The 15,264-nt window shown below is 42.8% G+C and overlaps 1 protein-coding gene across 2 annotated transcripts in view; it reads right to left on the bottom strand.

Moving 5' to 3' along the window:
• Positions 1 to 15,264, bottom strand: part of RNF145 (ring finger protein 145) — a 63,499-nt gene that overhangs the window by 37,398 nt on the left and 10,837 nt on the right. For both annotated transcript variants that reach the window (XM_040345066.1, XM_040345065.1), the window contains exons 2-4: positions 6,794 to 7,009; positions 3,809 to 3,917; positions 1,663 to 1,754 (exon numbers count right to left, since the gene is read on the bottom strand). In XM_040345066.1, coding sequence (XP_040201000.1) covers positions 1,663 to 1,754; positions 3,809 to 3,917; positions 6,794 to 6,977 — 385 coding nt within the window. In that variant the 5' untranslated portion in view covers positions 6,978 to 7,009. The remainder of the gene's footprint in view (positions 1 to 1,662; positions 1,755 to 3,808; positions 3,918 to 6,793; positions 7,010 to 15,264) is intronic.

The raw sequence follows: 15,264 nt of genomic DNA, 5'->3' as shown, positions 1-15,264 counted from the left end.
ATCGGCTTTCCGGGCATAACAACCAATGTGTTAAAAGCCACTCGGTTGTTATCCCGGAGGAGCAGGGGGAAAAAATAAAAAACTTCCTCCGCCGCTCTGACTGGGCCTCCCGTCCCACCGGGAGACCCGATCTGCGATCCGGCACTTCTGTCGGCTATCCATAGACTGGAACAACGTCACTTCAGGTTTACAATCGCCATTTTATGCTCTAGATTCTCTGCTAAAAATATATATGTTTGGGTGTTCCAAGTAATTTTCGAGCAAAAAAATAGAGATTTTAACTTGTAAACACCAAATGTCAGAAATAGGCTTAGTCATGAAAGGGTTAAAATGCAAATCAATTGGTAACTTTGTTGAAATGCGTTTTTCTTAATATTTTTGTGGTTATTCTGTCTCTCACTGTTAAAATAAACCGAACATTAAAATTACAGACTGATCTGGTTTGGTGGATGCCAATCCACGATGCCATGCGGAATCACAACAACATTTAGTTATGTGCTTGTTACCGATTCAGAGCATAATGCCGTATTTTAACCACTTAAGACCCGGACCAAAATGCAGCTAAAGGACCTTGCCCGTTTTTGCGATTCGGCACTGCGTCGCTTTAACTGACAATTGCGCGGTCGTTCGATGTGGCTCCCAAACAAAATTGGCGTCCTTTTTCCCCACAAATAGAGCTTTCTTTTGGTGGCATTTGATCACCTCTGCGGTTTTTATTTTTTGCGCTATAAACAAAAATAGAGCAACAATTTTGAAAAAAAATTCAATATTTTTTACTTTTTGCTATAATAAATATCCCCCAAAAATATATATATAAAAAAAGTTTTCCTCAGTTTAGGCCGATACGTATTCTTCTACCTATTTTTGGTAAAAAAAGAAAAATCGTAATAAGCGTTTATCGGTTGGTTTGCGCAAAATTTATAGCGTTTACAAAATAAAGGATAGTTTTATTGCATTTTTATTAATTATTTTTTTTTTTACTACTAATGGCGGCGATCAGCGATTTTATGTGTGACCTGAAGTGTGTTTGTGGGTGGTGTGGCTGTAGGTGTGACGTCATCGATTGTATCCCCCTATAAAAGGGAAGACACGATCGATGCTGCCGCCACAGTGAAGAACGGGGAAGCCGTGTTTACACACGGCTTTCCCTGTTCTTCAGCTCCGGGGACCGATCGCGGGACTCCAGCGGCGATCGGGTCCGCGAGTCCCGCGGTCCCAGAGCTTCAGGCCGGGTCGCAGGAGCACGCCCGCGACCCACGGCTGGGTACTATTACAGGACGTACCTGTACGTGGATGTGCCCAGCCGTGCCATTCTGCCGACGTATATGTGCAGGAGGCGGTCCTTAAGTGGTTAACAGTATTGGTTTGATAAACTGGATACACACTGCTTCCTATATTCTGCTGACTTGTATGCTCTTGTATCTTTTATGCAAAAAAAAAAAACATAATAAAATAAAATGTTATTTGAAAAAAAAAATAATAATAATTATAGCCACCAAATTTTGTCAGTGGGCAAACGTACAAAATCATCAGAGGATCAAATACTTTTTACCCTCACTGTATGTACACTTACCATCTATAGAGATTACACCTCCAACATTGAATAAAAAAGGTAAAGTTGTCAGGTTTTACAGTGTATCAAGGTAAATAGATATCACTCACCTACGAGTGCAGTGAGAAACCGGTTCATAGACAATGGCTCTAGATGCATAGGACCTTCATAGCCAGACTCCTGCTCACTGCAAACATAATCCCTAATAGATGTACAATGGAATCATATGTTAATTTGACAACACCATTTGATATTGTTTTGTTTGCATAAAGAGAAAAACATTTAAAAAGCAAAAAAGTTTACTTATGACAAGGCTGCCAACGATCCAGCACCCCCACAATCCCTTTATCCTCCTGAGAGAAAGAGTAACCGTTCAGATGATACCAAGGAACCTTCTCAAACCATGGGTGCCGGCAATGCAACGATATGCAAAATTGAAGAGGAAAACTAGGACAGCCGCACTCCAAAAAACGTTCCTTGCTTAATCATAGCACTGAGATACAGTGTGAAACGGGTCAACTTCGGTCTACCTTTTGCTGTGGCATGTCATTTTTGTGACCAGTTTTAATTAAAAGAAAGTTTTTTGGAGTGCGGCTGTCCTAGTTTTCCTCTTCAATTTTACCTTTATCCTCCTGTGTGGATATTTTCTCCTGTCAGGCTAGGTTCACACCTATTCCAACAGCCGCAACCACCTGCACAGAAAGACGCAGATGATGCATGCAGGTGGCATCAATCGTAATGGTACACCACACACACTGGGAACTGCGTGGGCTCTCATTTCAGAAATGGTGAAAGGACCTTTTCCTTGCATGTAGCAGAGCCGCATTAATGTGCACCTAACCTAAACACCACTTACCTTCGCCACACTGCAGTGTTGCCCTCTGTCATGCCTTTCCTACTATTTCCATCTCCCACATATTGCTATTGGCTCATTACTTACTTTAATGGGCTGCCTCACGGACAAACAGACGTGTGCATGAGGCAGGACTGGGCTGGCAGACTACAACACGAAGTTTTAGGGCTTTGCCTATTACAACAGCCTAACATTCAGGAAGAAGAATGGGGATCTGGAGGATGCCGCAGGTTTTTCTATGAACCTTTAATGCCTGATAGCTCACTTTGCTTTTTTGTCCTGACAGAACCGTTTAAAGGTTTAGAAAGAGGTCAATCCTTTTTAATCAATTTAAAAGAGAAGTGTGTTTTTTTTTTTTTCTCCTGCAGGTATATACTTACCTAGGTCTGATACTACATCTGTCCCCCGGTGCCTCTGTACTGAGAATCGAGCGATCGAACACCGCCAATGGCTCGGTTTTCACAACTTCCTGAGCAGAGAGCTGCCAACTGTTAATCAGCAACTCTCCATTCTGCCCCCACACGCTCACTGGAGTGTTGAGCTGTGAAGGGGCGGGGAACGGCCATCTCAGGCTCTCAGTGGCTCACCGAGAGGCCGAGATGGGTACCTGGCAGATCCAGACTTCATTGTCGCGATGACATGGTGCCTGGACTGATTCCTGTGATGTCATCAGAGAGCGGACTTCAGCCCACTCTATGCTTAAAACGCGTCACAGGAATGAAAAACAAATTATACTCCTGTGACCCATAGGAGAAACCCAGCCAAAAGAACTCAGGCTGGACTTCATGTTTAATTTACTGTATATTTCCATAGCGTTTTCCTCCCTGGGGACACAAAGCACTTATCAAATTGGTGTTGGGGCAGATAGGAGGTGAGGCAGCCATTTTAGGTGCACTCGTTAGATTAAAATAATATATTAGTAGGGTCAACTATAGGCAGGAGCCAAATTACCTACAAGTATGTCTATTAAGTGTAGGAGAAAACCTGAGCACTCAGAAAGACTAAAAAGGCACAGGGAGAATCATGCAAACTCTAAGCAGGTAATGTCTTCATTACCAGGGACCACAGTGCTGTAAAGCAGAAGTGCCTACCACTAAGCCACTGCTAACTGGAATAATCTATTTAGGATGTTCTGATCTTGTCAGCATATGTTTTAACGTTATTAGCAGCTCCTAACACAAGGTTGATTTTATTTTCATTTCATAGTCCTTTTAGGCAGGCAACTAAAAAAAAAAAAAAAAATACATAACGATATTACAGATTCAGCCCATGTAATAAGCTTAACCCAAAATCCACAAAGTACACATGATAATGCTGCAATTTCTCTTATCACATGCCTGATAAGAGAGATTGATAACTGCCATGTGTGCGTCTCTGGACAATGACCCATGCACCCTCCTCACCTGGAAATCTGATGTCCTGTGTAAAGCAGCAAAGCAGTTACAACGTAGAGGTACAGCTTAGCGAGATGCTGGCGAGGTAAAGTCAAAAGAACAACACTTAGGATGTAACCTGCAGAAGAGAATAAGAAAATCGGGTAATTAAAAAATAGCACACAGAGTTGTACATTTGTGTCATTGGATAAACAAAAACAAGCAGAATAAAAAAAAGTGCCAGGGTTGCCCCAGCACCAAGTTTAAGTTGTTTTCTGAACTGAACTACTAGGACATGATACTTGTCTACTTCAGTTAAAGTCAATCAACCAAACTGAATAGAACAGTTGTACGGCAGTTCCAGAGTTTACAAAGGGCCTATGAATTGTGGGCACTTCTAATGCCAATATAAAGGGTTTTTAACCCCATCGCTGCCAAAGCCGTTTTGCACCCATGTTTAAAAAAATCATTTTAGGCCTTGAAGATGCAGAAAACGAAGCATTCCAGTGATGCGCTGTCATCGCTGGAGGCCGCTTCCACCTTCACCCGTCTTCCTTCCGGGTCCATGGACACCAGTTGTGTAAATGGGCGGAGCCACGATGACGTCACTCCCGGGCATGTGTGGGGGGAGCTGCCTTCTACGCCACAGGATTCTGAAGGAACAACCCGGGTGGCCGTTCCTTCAGAGCGCATGCGGCGATGATGTCATTGGCTGCATATATAGTAAATATCAAGAGGCTTTCTCCACACCAGAAAGCCTTGCCTTACTGTGTGGAGTTACAGACAGAAGAACAGGAGGTGAGGATTTCTCAGAAGAAATAAGGACATTTAAAAGCAAAATGGAAGGATGAGGTAAGTGAAGGAGGACTGCACTAAGGTAAAGGAAGCTATTTAGGGGGAAAAAAAATTCCTTTACAACCCCTTTAAGATTATTGCAACGGTGGAGTGGTAATGTCAGAGGACAGAAAAAGCAGGAGCCAACAGCAAAGAACACAGCATAAGGGAAACGTCACATTGAATGCAAGTAATATCTCTTGTGATTTTATTTTTATTTTAATGTAGCCCTTTAAAGCTGTACAAATCAGTTGTGTTAACTTTTTAATCTCCCTCACAGAACAAAATCTAGATATAGATAGAAGCTTTGAGGGACAGCTACCCTTTCCTCTGGAACAGTTTTTAGAAATAAGTCTTATTTAATTCTCTGCTTGTGTAAAAGCTACATCCTGCAGACTCTTAATTTTTGCACACAGCACGTACACTTTGTAGCAGAAATACTAGATTAACAGGAAAAGTACAGGAAGCCTAGGGATATACAGTGCCTTGCAAAAGTATTCACACCCCCCCCCCCCCCTTGTTTCTTTTACCTATTTTGTTACATTACAGCCTTTAGTTAAAAAAAAAAAAATTAGAAAAATATATACATACAAATATTTTTCAGAAATAAAAAATGGATAATTGGCATGTGTGTATGTATTCACCCCCTTTGTTACGAAGCCCATAACAAGCTCTGGTTCAACCAATTACCTTCAGAAGTCACATAATTAGTTAAATGATGTCCACATCATCTGTCATTACATATACACACACCTTTTTGAAAGGCCCCAGAGGCTTCAACACCTAAGCAAGAGGCACCACTAACCAAACACTGCCATGAGGACCAAGGAACTCTCCAAACAAGTAAGGGACAATGTTGTTGAGAAGTACAAGTCAGGGTTAGGTTATAAAAAAAACATCCAAAACTTTGATGATCCCTAAGAGCACCGTCAAATCTATCATAACCAAATGGAAAGAACATGGCACAACAGCAAACCTGCCAAAAGACGGCCACACACAAAAACTCACGGACTGGGCAAGGAGGGCATTAATCCGAGAGGCAGCACATAGACCTATTGTCTAAATACAAGAGTCATATGTATTCTTATTTGAATCTTGATGTGCATTGAGTATTTCTTTCAGATCTAACCCAGTGTTAAAAGAGAAGTATGGTTGTTTTTTTTTGCTATTCATACTTCCCTCGGTGGATGGAGCATCAGGCTGATGCTGCCACTGTCCCTCGGCGTCTCTGCACTGAGAACCGAGCCACGAACACCGCCGATGGCTCGGTTCTCACTCCTCCCCAGGCAGAGACATACTGACTGTCAGTCAGCATGGCTTCTGCTCTACTTCTCATCGTTCATTGGAGCGCAGAGCAGTGGAGAGGCTGTCTCATCGTCTCGCTGAGACTGCCATCAATCAAGGCAGCTGGCGGATCCCGACTTGGAAGTCGCGATGATGCGGTTCCCCCGACTGATGGCAGTGAGAGCGGACTTCAGACCGCTCTCCACTGAAAACGGGTCACAGGAGTGCAAAACGAATTGCACTCCTGTGGCCCAGAGGAGAAGCCCAGCCTAAAAAGCTCAGGCTGGACTTCTTCTTTAAACCTTGCCTCAGGAGCATCCGGGAACAAAGACCAGTCACTGCTGCTCTCTTTCCTTGTGCAAGGGGTATCCATCCCTTCTAGTTTTCTGCAGGCTGCTTGTGGTGGGTGGAGCCTTTTGGGTCCATCCCATAGCTCTACTCAGGCTGTGGAGTGTAGTGGGTGACAGCACTGCTTTGGTCTGGTAATATCTGGGTTTGCAAAGATCTTTGATGAAAACAAAGATCTTTTGGATCCTCTGTGGCTATTGAACAGCGTATTTTGTATGTGAAACTCACCTTTCACTGTTTTACTAAATTGCAACGACTGTCTTAATGTAAAAAGGGACACAATAGCCTTACTCAAGCAGTTTGATCACATGTTTTAGACAGTAAAATATAATTAATTCATAAAAAACACAAATGATTATAAAAAAAAACACTAACCCCTCAAATATTTGGATACATGACAATATTTCTCAGACAGGGAATCAATCTGCCCTCTGTGTTCTCTATAAAAGCAAGCAATTTATAGCCAAGAAAAAAAAATGCATCTTTCGGCATTAATGAATACTAAACTAAACACATAAGGTCATGAGAAATCTGAAAGGAATGCCATACCGACATAATGCATGTTGAGTGCCAGGTACTTGTATTGGAAGAGAGGGTTGCTGTTCAGGCTACTTCTTTGGATCTGCTGGAAGAAGGAGCCGACATCCCATCGGTAAAGGGCATCTAGTAGCATAATGCTAGGCACTCGTAGGGCCACGTTCAACATGGCTTCCAGCTTTTCCTTTGCACCCATACCAATTCCCTTTGGAGAAAGTTAAAGTCAAACTGTGAAAACACAAAAACAAAAAGACAGGTAAGAGGCTGAGCAGAAATGCTGATCTGCAGGAGTAATCCATTTTTATGTGTAACCTTTTTCACAGATAGCCAACATATTTTGCAGTACTATACAAAGAATACTCATTCACACTGATCCATTCCCTTACAGTCCCTATCAAAATTCATACACACAGCACAGTATTTTGGGTAAAAGATGTTTAAATTATTCACATGCCTTAGTGAACTTCATACAAGTGCAGGGAGCACTTGAACTTCATATAAAAGTGTGAGGAAAAGATGATCCGTACTCCGGTCTTTGCTCTTAAACAATTGATGTATTTATTGACAAACGCAAATAGGAAAGGTTGACGCGTTTCAGCCTATAAGGCCTTAGTCATAATGGTGGGTATGACTAAGGCATTTTAGGCTGCAACGCGTCTTTCCTATTTGCGTTTGTCTACTGTGGCTTGTCAATAAATACGTCAATTGTTTAGGAGCAACAGCCGGAGTATGGATCATCTTTTGCTCGTTATTCTACGCAGCCGGCGGCTGTTGATTGAGCACCTGGGAGCTCTGCTTTCCATGTGATGTATGGGTGATAGCAGTGACTTTTTTGTTCATATAAAAGTGGCCCTGTAGGAAACTGAACCCATGTCTTAAGAATTTTGAGACCATAATCCTTTTCTTAACTGTGGACCAAGAGGTCTGGTCCTCTTGGTCCACAGCTTCAAGTCCTCTTGGTCTTGCCTACACAGCTTCAAGGACCCTAAGACTGTGAACTGTAAATTAAACACTTGACCTCCAGGCCTTTTTTTGACACTTTTGTTTTTCATGTAAAAATCTGTATTCTTTGCTCAAAAATTAGTTAGAAACCCAAACATTATATATTTTTTTAAAGCAGAGGCCCTAGAGAATAAAATGGTGGGTTTTCAAATTTTTTACATCACACAATATTTGCCCATCGGTTCTTCAATCGCAATTTAACCACTTCAGCCTCAGAGGGTTTAACCCCCTTAATGACCAGGCCCATTTTGCGTTACTTTAACTGACAATTGCGCGGTTGTGCAATGCTGTACCCAAATAAAATGTCCTTCTTTTTCCCAAAAATAGAGCTTTCTTTTGATCGCCTCCGGGATTTTTGTTTTTTGGGCTATAAACAAAAAAAGAGCGACAATTTTTAAAAAATAGGCCAATATGTATTCATCTACATATTTTTGTTAAACAAGATCTCAATAAGTGTATATTGATTGGTTTGCGCAAAAGAGGACCAGTGACAATAATACAGTGATCAGTGCTAAAAACTGTGTTCCTAGCTGGTGCTTGCCAACTGTGTGGGGGATGGTCTGGGATGAAGACAGAGATCGGTGCTCCTGCTTAGCATTCAGTTTTGTTTTCTATTCCATGAACATAACTGACTGGTTTCTGAGATCTACTATGCAGTGTTTATGCATTTTAAAATTAGAAGTACATTTTTTTTTTTTTTTAAAGAGTACGGGGCGTTAAACCCTTGGCAGATTATCTTTTCTGCTGCCTGCATTGCATGGTAGAAATTCTACTAAAGTGATAAAAAAAAAAAAAGGGGGGGGACAGTGTAAAAAAATATATATATATTTATTTTTAAAGTGCCCCATCCCTCCATACTCGCGCACAGAAGCGAACACAAACATAAGTCACGCCCACGTATGTAAACGGTGTTCAAACCAAATATGTGAGGTATCACCATGAGCGTTAGAGCGAGAGAAATAATTCTAGCACTTGACCTTCTCTGTAACTCTAAACAGGTATCCTGTAATAATCTTTTGAAGCGTCGCCTATGAAGATTTTTAAGTACTGTCGTTTGTCGCCATTCCACAAGCGTGCGTAATATTAAAGCATGACATGTTGTGTATCTATTTACTCTGCATAATATCTTCTTTCGCATTATACAAAAACAATCCGGGTAACTATTGTGTTTTTAACTCATTAAAGCAGGGTTTGACAAATTGGCTTGGAATGTAGAAGCCAGCTAAAAAAGTTAGGAGCCAGAAAACACGCCTGTCCTGCCACGCTCGCAGGCAGAAGCGAACGCATTCGTGAGTAGCGACGCATATGTAAACGGTATTAAAACCACAAGTGAGGTATCGCCGCGATCATTGGAGTGAGAGCAATAATTCTAGCCCTAGACCTCCTCTGTAACTCAAAACATGCAACCTGTAGAATTTTTTAAACGTCACCTATGGAGATTTTAAAGGGTAAAAGTTTGTCGCCATTCCACGAGCGGACGCAATTTTGAAGCGTGACATGTTGGGTATCAATTTATTTGGCGTAAAATTATCTTTCACAATATAAAAAAAATTAGGCTGACTTTACTCTCGTCTTATTTTTTTAATTAAAAACATTTTTTTCCCCAAAAAGTGCGCTTGCAAGACTGCTGCGCAAATACGGTATGACAGAAAGTATTGCAACGACCGCCATTTTATTCTCTAGGGTGTTAGAATAAAAAATATATATAATGTTTGGGGGCTCTAATTAGAGGGAAGGAGATGGTAGTGAAAACACAGTGAAAAACATTACAATTGCTGAATTGCTGTTTAACTTGTAATGCCAACGGCCACCACAAGATGGCGCGAGATCACAGAAGGAAGCTTAGGCCTGCAGAAGGCCGCGGCCTCAATTACCGGCCGGCGTGGTGGGGGAGCACAGAGACACAGGATCCTGTGTCGCTGTGCGCCCCCATCTCCCCCCCGTTGCGCGATCGCGACGGGCCCGCACCGGCTGGTAATTGAGGCCATGGCTTTGCAGCCTTCTGCAGGCCTAAGCTTTCCCGGGAGCCAGGTCACTATTTGTCGCAATTGCGACCAGGCTCCCGGATTTTGTCGAGCCATGCATTAAAAAGTGGATTTTTTCCAAACAAAATTCAGTTTGAAAGACCGCTGCACACTTACAGCGTGACAAAAAATATTGTAATGATTGCCATTTTATACTCTATATAAAAAATATATCTATAATGTTTGGGGTTCTAGGTAATTTTCTAGCAAAAAATACTTTGAACTTGTAAACAAAAAGTTCCAGAAAAGGCCTGGTCAGCAAGTGGTTAACTTCATGCATTGAATGCATGAAGATAAAAAACCTTCTGCCTTTAGAACCACTTTAGTATTCAAACAGGTTTAAATAGCACCCCTAGTGCAACAAACTGTATGATATACAAAATTACACTTTACTACAGTGGTTTTTTTTTGTTTTTTTTTAGCACAAATTCTATCACAAGATAGATACCTTCAGTTCACCTTTAAGGCCTCATTTCCACTGGCGTTTTTACAGCCACTGTTAGGCTTTTTTACAGCTTAAAAACGCCTGTCCATGTTTATTTTGTAAAAAAAAAAAAAAAAAAAAAAAAAAATTTTTTTTTTGTGAGCTGCAGCTTTAAAAATGCCGCGGTCGCGTTTTTGAGCGTTTTTGCGCGTTTTTTAACGTCTGGCGTTTTTACAGCTCTACTCTGGAGCTTCAGAACGCCCTGGTCCCGCGTTTTTTTTACAGCTCAAAAACGTCTATGCCACTTGCAGCTCAAAAACGCCTATGTGGGAATGAAGCCATAGAATAACATGGACAGGCGTTTTTAAGCTGTAAAAAACGCTCAGAAACGTGGCTGTAAAAACGCCAGTGGAAATGAGGCCTAATAATGTAAGAAAATCAGAAACAGGACACGCTGCCAACTCAGCGTTTATTTAATGCGACTTAATCCAATATAAGAAGGGCACAAGACCAAGAGTCACAATAAAAAGGACCAGAGTGCTATAAAATTAACATTGCTGGACAGCAATGATTTAAAAAAAAATTTGAATGGACACATCCTTACACAATTCAAGTCTAATACACTAGCTATGGTATGAGCAAACACTGGTGCAGTCCAGCTGGAAAGATTTCTCTCTCATTGTGGTACACAAGTGTCCTTTCTAAAAGACAGATTACATAAAGCTTAGTGTATTTAAGTACTCAGGGTTTACCTTAGTTTTGTTCTACACACAGCTGTAGTTTATTTGAAGACTCTAAAACATTGGACCTAGGTAGAGCAGTTCACAAAAACCAACATTAGCAACGCCACTGCATTTCCTTTGTACTGGTATATTAACCACTTAAGCCCCGGACCATATTGCTGCCTAAAGACCCAAGGGGTTTTTACAGTTCGGGACTGCGTCGCTTTAACAGACAATTGCGCGGTCGTGCGACGTGGCTCCCAAACAAAATTGGCGTCCTTTTTTCCCCACAAATAGAGCTTTCTTTTGGTGGCATTTGATCACCTCTGCGGTTTTTATTTTTTGCACTATAAACAAAAATAGAGCGACAATTTTGAAAAAAATGCAATATTTTTTACTTTTTGCTATAATAAATATCCCCCAAAAACATATATAATTTTTTTTGTTCCTCAGTTTAGGCCGATACGTATTCTTCTACCTATTTTTGTTAAAAAAAAAAATCGCAATAATCATTTATCGGTTGGTTTGCGCAAAATTTATAGCGTTTACAAAATAGGGGATAGTTTTTTTGCATTTTTATATTTTTTATTTTTTTTACTACTAATGGCGTCGATCAGCGATTTTTTTCGTGACTTCGACATTATGGCGGACACTTCGGACAATTTTGACACATTTTTGGGACCATTGTCATTTTCACAGCAAAAAATGCATTTAAATTGCATTCTTTATTGTGAAAATGACAGTTGCAGTTTGGGAGTTAAACACAGGGGGCGCTGTAACATTTAGTGTTCACTTGGTGTGTGTTTACTAGTGTAGGGGGGTGTGGCTGTAGGAATGACATCATCGATTGGGTCTCCCTATAAAGGGAATCACCCGATCGATGCGCCGCCACAGTGAAGCACGGGGAAGCCGTGTTTACACACGGCTCTCCCCGTTCTTCAGCTCCGGGGAGCGATCGCGACGGAGCGGCTATAAACAAATAGCCGCGCCGTCGTCCCGGATCACTCCCCGAGCGGACCCGACCCCCGCATGTACATGCGGGGGGGGGGTCCCGATCAGACCCCCCACCCACGTCTAGCAGAGGACGTACAGGTACGTACATGTGCCTGTCCGTGCCATTCTGCTGACGTATATGTACATGAGGAGGTCGGGAAGTGGTTAAAAAGAGCAATGATGTTTTACAGGTTGGTCTCTAGATCAGACTGGCACTGTCTCTAGGAATTTTCCTTAGTTCTGACTGGCATAGGTCTGGCTTTGACCCTCAAACAGTTCTTGATTGCTGTGACCCCAATCAGGGCGACCACTTCCCATCAATGCCCTCGTGTGATAGCCAAACGTATTGGTTTTCTTTCACTGAAATGCATAGCGTATTACCAATACCCCTTTTGGAATGGCCACTGGATTAAAAGGAGAACGCTCTACTTAGGCCGTGCTCATAAAATTTGAAGCTTGTTTCCAAAGTTGTAGGCCCCTAAATAATTAAAAACCCAAATTATTACACAAATTATATTTCTCTTGGAATACCTTGTAATTACAACTTTCATGTCTCTCTCCACAGAGGATTAATAAAAGGTTTGGAGAAAAGGACAATCAACCACACCTCCCTTTCTCACAAAATGTGTAGCCACATCTTAAAAAATAAAGTTTACTCTGAAAAGTGTCCTAAAGGGAACCAATTATATATTTAAAGATCAGAAGCCAAGTATGTCTGGTTTTAGAAGCATGTCCAAGAAAATGTTACTCTGAAAGAGACCTGCAATGAGAGAAATGTATAGACCAGTCATTCTTAAAGCGAAGGTCCTGTGAAAAAAAAAATATTAAAAGCCAGCAGCTACAAATACTGCAGCTGCTGACTTTTAATAAATGGACACTTACCTGTCCAGCGCGCCCGCGATGTCAGCAGCAGAAGACGAGAAATTGCTCATCTCTCTGCTGCCCGTCGCCATCCTCTGAGGGGATCAGGAAGTGAAGCCTTGCGGTTCCGAAAAGCTGAAGTTCCATTTTTGGGTGGAACTCCGCTTTAACCAGGGTTTAATTAAATTCTAAAGCTCTTCCAAGGGTTGCTAGAGGCTACCTAAAGTAGTTATAAAGGCTTAAGTTTTTTTTTGCTTTATGCATTCTAGGCATGAAGCTAAAAAACGTGTTCAGCAGCGTCCCCCAGCCCCCCCTCGATCCAGCAATGTGCACAAGCGCCTCTGTCTCCCTCCTCATTGGTTGAGACAGCAGCGGTAGCCATTGGTTCCTGCTACTGTCAATCACAGCCAGTGAGCCATTATGGAGAGTGAGGGTGGGGCCAAGCCACGCTCTATCTGTGCTTGGAGACACAGAGCAGTGGCTCAAGAGCAAGCCTGCTTGGGTGCCTCCATTGCAAGCTGCTTGCTGTGGGGGCATTCAATAGGAGGTAGGAGCCAGGAGATCCAGCCGAGAAGGGGGAGGATTGACCTCCCATCTAAAGGTGCCTGGATATTTCAGAATCCAACGCTACTTGACAAAGGGGGGCCACAAATTTAACAACAAACATGTTATACTTATCGCCTTTGTGCAGTTGGTTTTGCACAGAGCAGCCTGGATCTTCCTCTTTTAGGGTGCCTCTTCAGCTCTCCTGACTCCTCCATCCTGTCAAGTGCCCCCACAGCCAGCAAGCAGCTTACTATGGAGGCAACCGAGCTGATTTTCAGCTCCATGTGTCCTTTCAGACATGGAGCTGCCGTTCTGCCCCACCCCTCTCTCTCTCCTGATTGCTTAACTAACTTTGATTGACATCTTCGGGAGCCAATGGCACTGCTGCAGTGTCTCAGCCAATCAGGGGGAGAGGGACGAGGGGACATCGCTAGACAGAGATGGGGGGCCGCTACACACAGAACTTGCATAGAAAGCGCCGGAGCCGCGATACCTGAAAAAGTCACTCTGGGAGAGATGGCCGCGATGAAGGAGGGGAACGAGGGCCGATGCGGGGGCAGTCATGGCACAATCGCCGTTGGAAATGGCTCGCTCAGTACGCCGTTGTCTACAGCACATGCGCCATAGACATCGGTGCCTGCCTTTTCTGCAAATATCTCCTAAACCTTTTAGGACTGGGAAATATTTCTTGCACCTACAGGTAAGCCTTAATTTAGGCTTACCTGTAGGTAAAAGTGGTCTGTAAGGGTTTACAACCACTTTAAGTGTGTGTATAATTTCACACATGAAAAGATGCAATACAATATTTACAAAAATGTGGAGGGGTGTACTCACTTTTGTGAGAGTGTGCGTGTGTCATATATACCGTATTTATCGGCGTATAATGCGCACTTTTTTGCCCTGAAAATCAGGGCAAAATCGTGGGTGCGCGGTATACGCCGATACCCGCTTTCCCGCGCACAGTTTTGAATACTGCGCCGACATATACCGAGCGCAGTACACTCGGGTATAGTCGGCCAGTCTCTGCTCCTTCCGTGCTCACGTCCTGGACGTACAGGACGTGAGCGCGAGTGTTGCCGAGCCTGCCCGACAATACACGAGTGTACTGCGCTCTGTATATGTCGGTGCAGTATTCAAAACTCGGCGCGGGAAACGAGCGGGGAGGACGCGAGGACGCCGCAGACTGGACCGGACCCGAAGAAGAGGACACCCGAAGCGGCAGAAGGACGCCGGACCCGACGAAGAGGACACCCGAAGCCGCAGACGGACGCCGGACCCGACGAGGCCGCCGCGCAAGACACCAAAACTGTAAGTACAAAAAAAAAAACTTTTTTTCCACAGGATTGGGGGCCTCTTTAGGGGTGCGCGGTATACGCGGGAACGCGTATATATAGATATATAGATATATAGAGAGAGAGAGAGAGAGAGAGAGAGAGAGAGAGAGAGATTATATATATATATATATATATATATATATATATATTGTATTTATCTCCTCTTGCATACATCTATATGGCGGACTGGACCTTTACGATAAAAGCGTGGTTTTACTTTTCCTAGTTCGAAATATATACAGGCGGTTCCCGGGTTACAAACAAGCTAGGGTCTGTAGAATATGTTTGTAAGTCGGAAAGGGTAAAAAAAATTTAAGTGTAGCTCCAGCCAAAAAAACTATTTTTAAGCTTTTTGGATAGCATAGGGAAGGATTATCACGAGCCCTGTAACGTTAGTTTTGCCGTCTGTGCCCCTGTTCAGAAGATTTCACCTCACTTTCTGTCCCAATGACAACTGGATTTTGAAAATGTTGGGTTGTTGTTAGGGTTGTGTGTTCCCCCGCCTCGTCATATATAGCCCCACCCCCTTGTCCGGGCACTTTGATACAGACCACCCATCCAATCCTGGGACGGGTGA

The sequence above is a fragment of the Rana temporaria genome, chromosome 3, assembly GCF_905171775.1.
Source record: "Rana temporaria chromosome 3, aRanTem1.1, whole genome shotgun sequence".
Classification (NCBI taxonomy): Eukaryota; Metazoa; Chordata; class Amphibia; order Anura; family Ranidae; genus Rana; species Rana temporaria.
The sequence above is the reverse complement of the archived record's forward strand: the minus strand, read 5'-3'. Positions and strand labels throughout refer to the sequence as shown.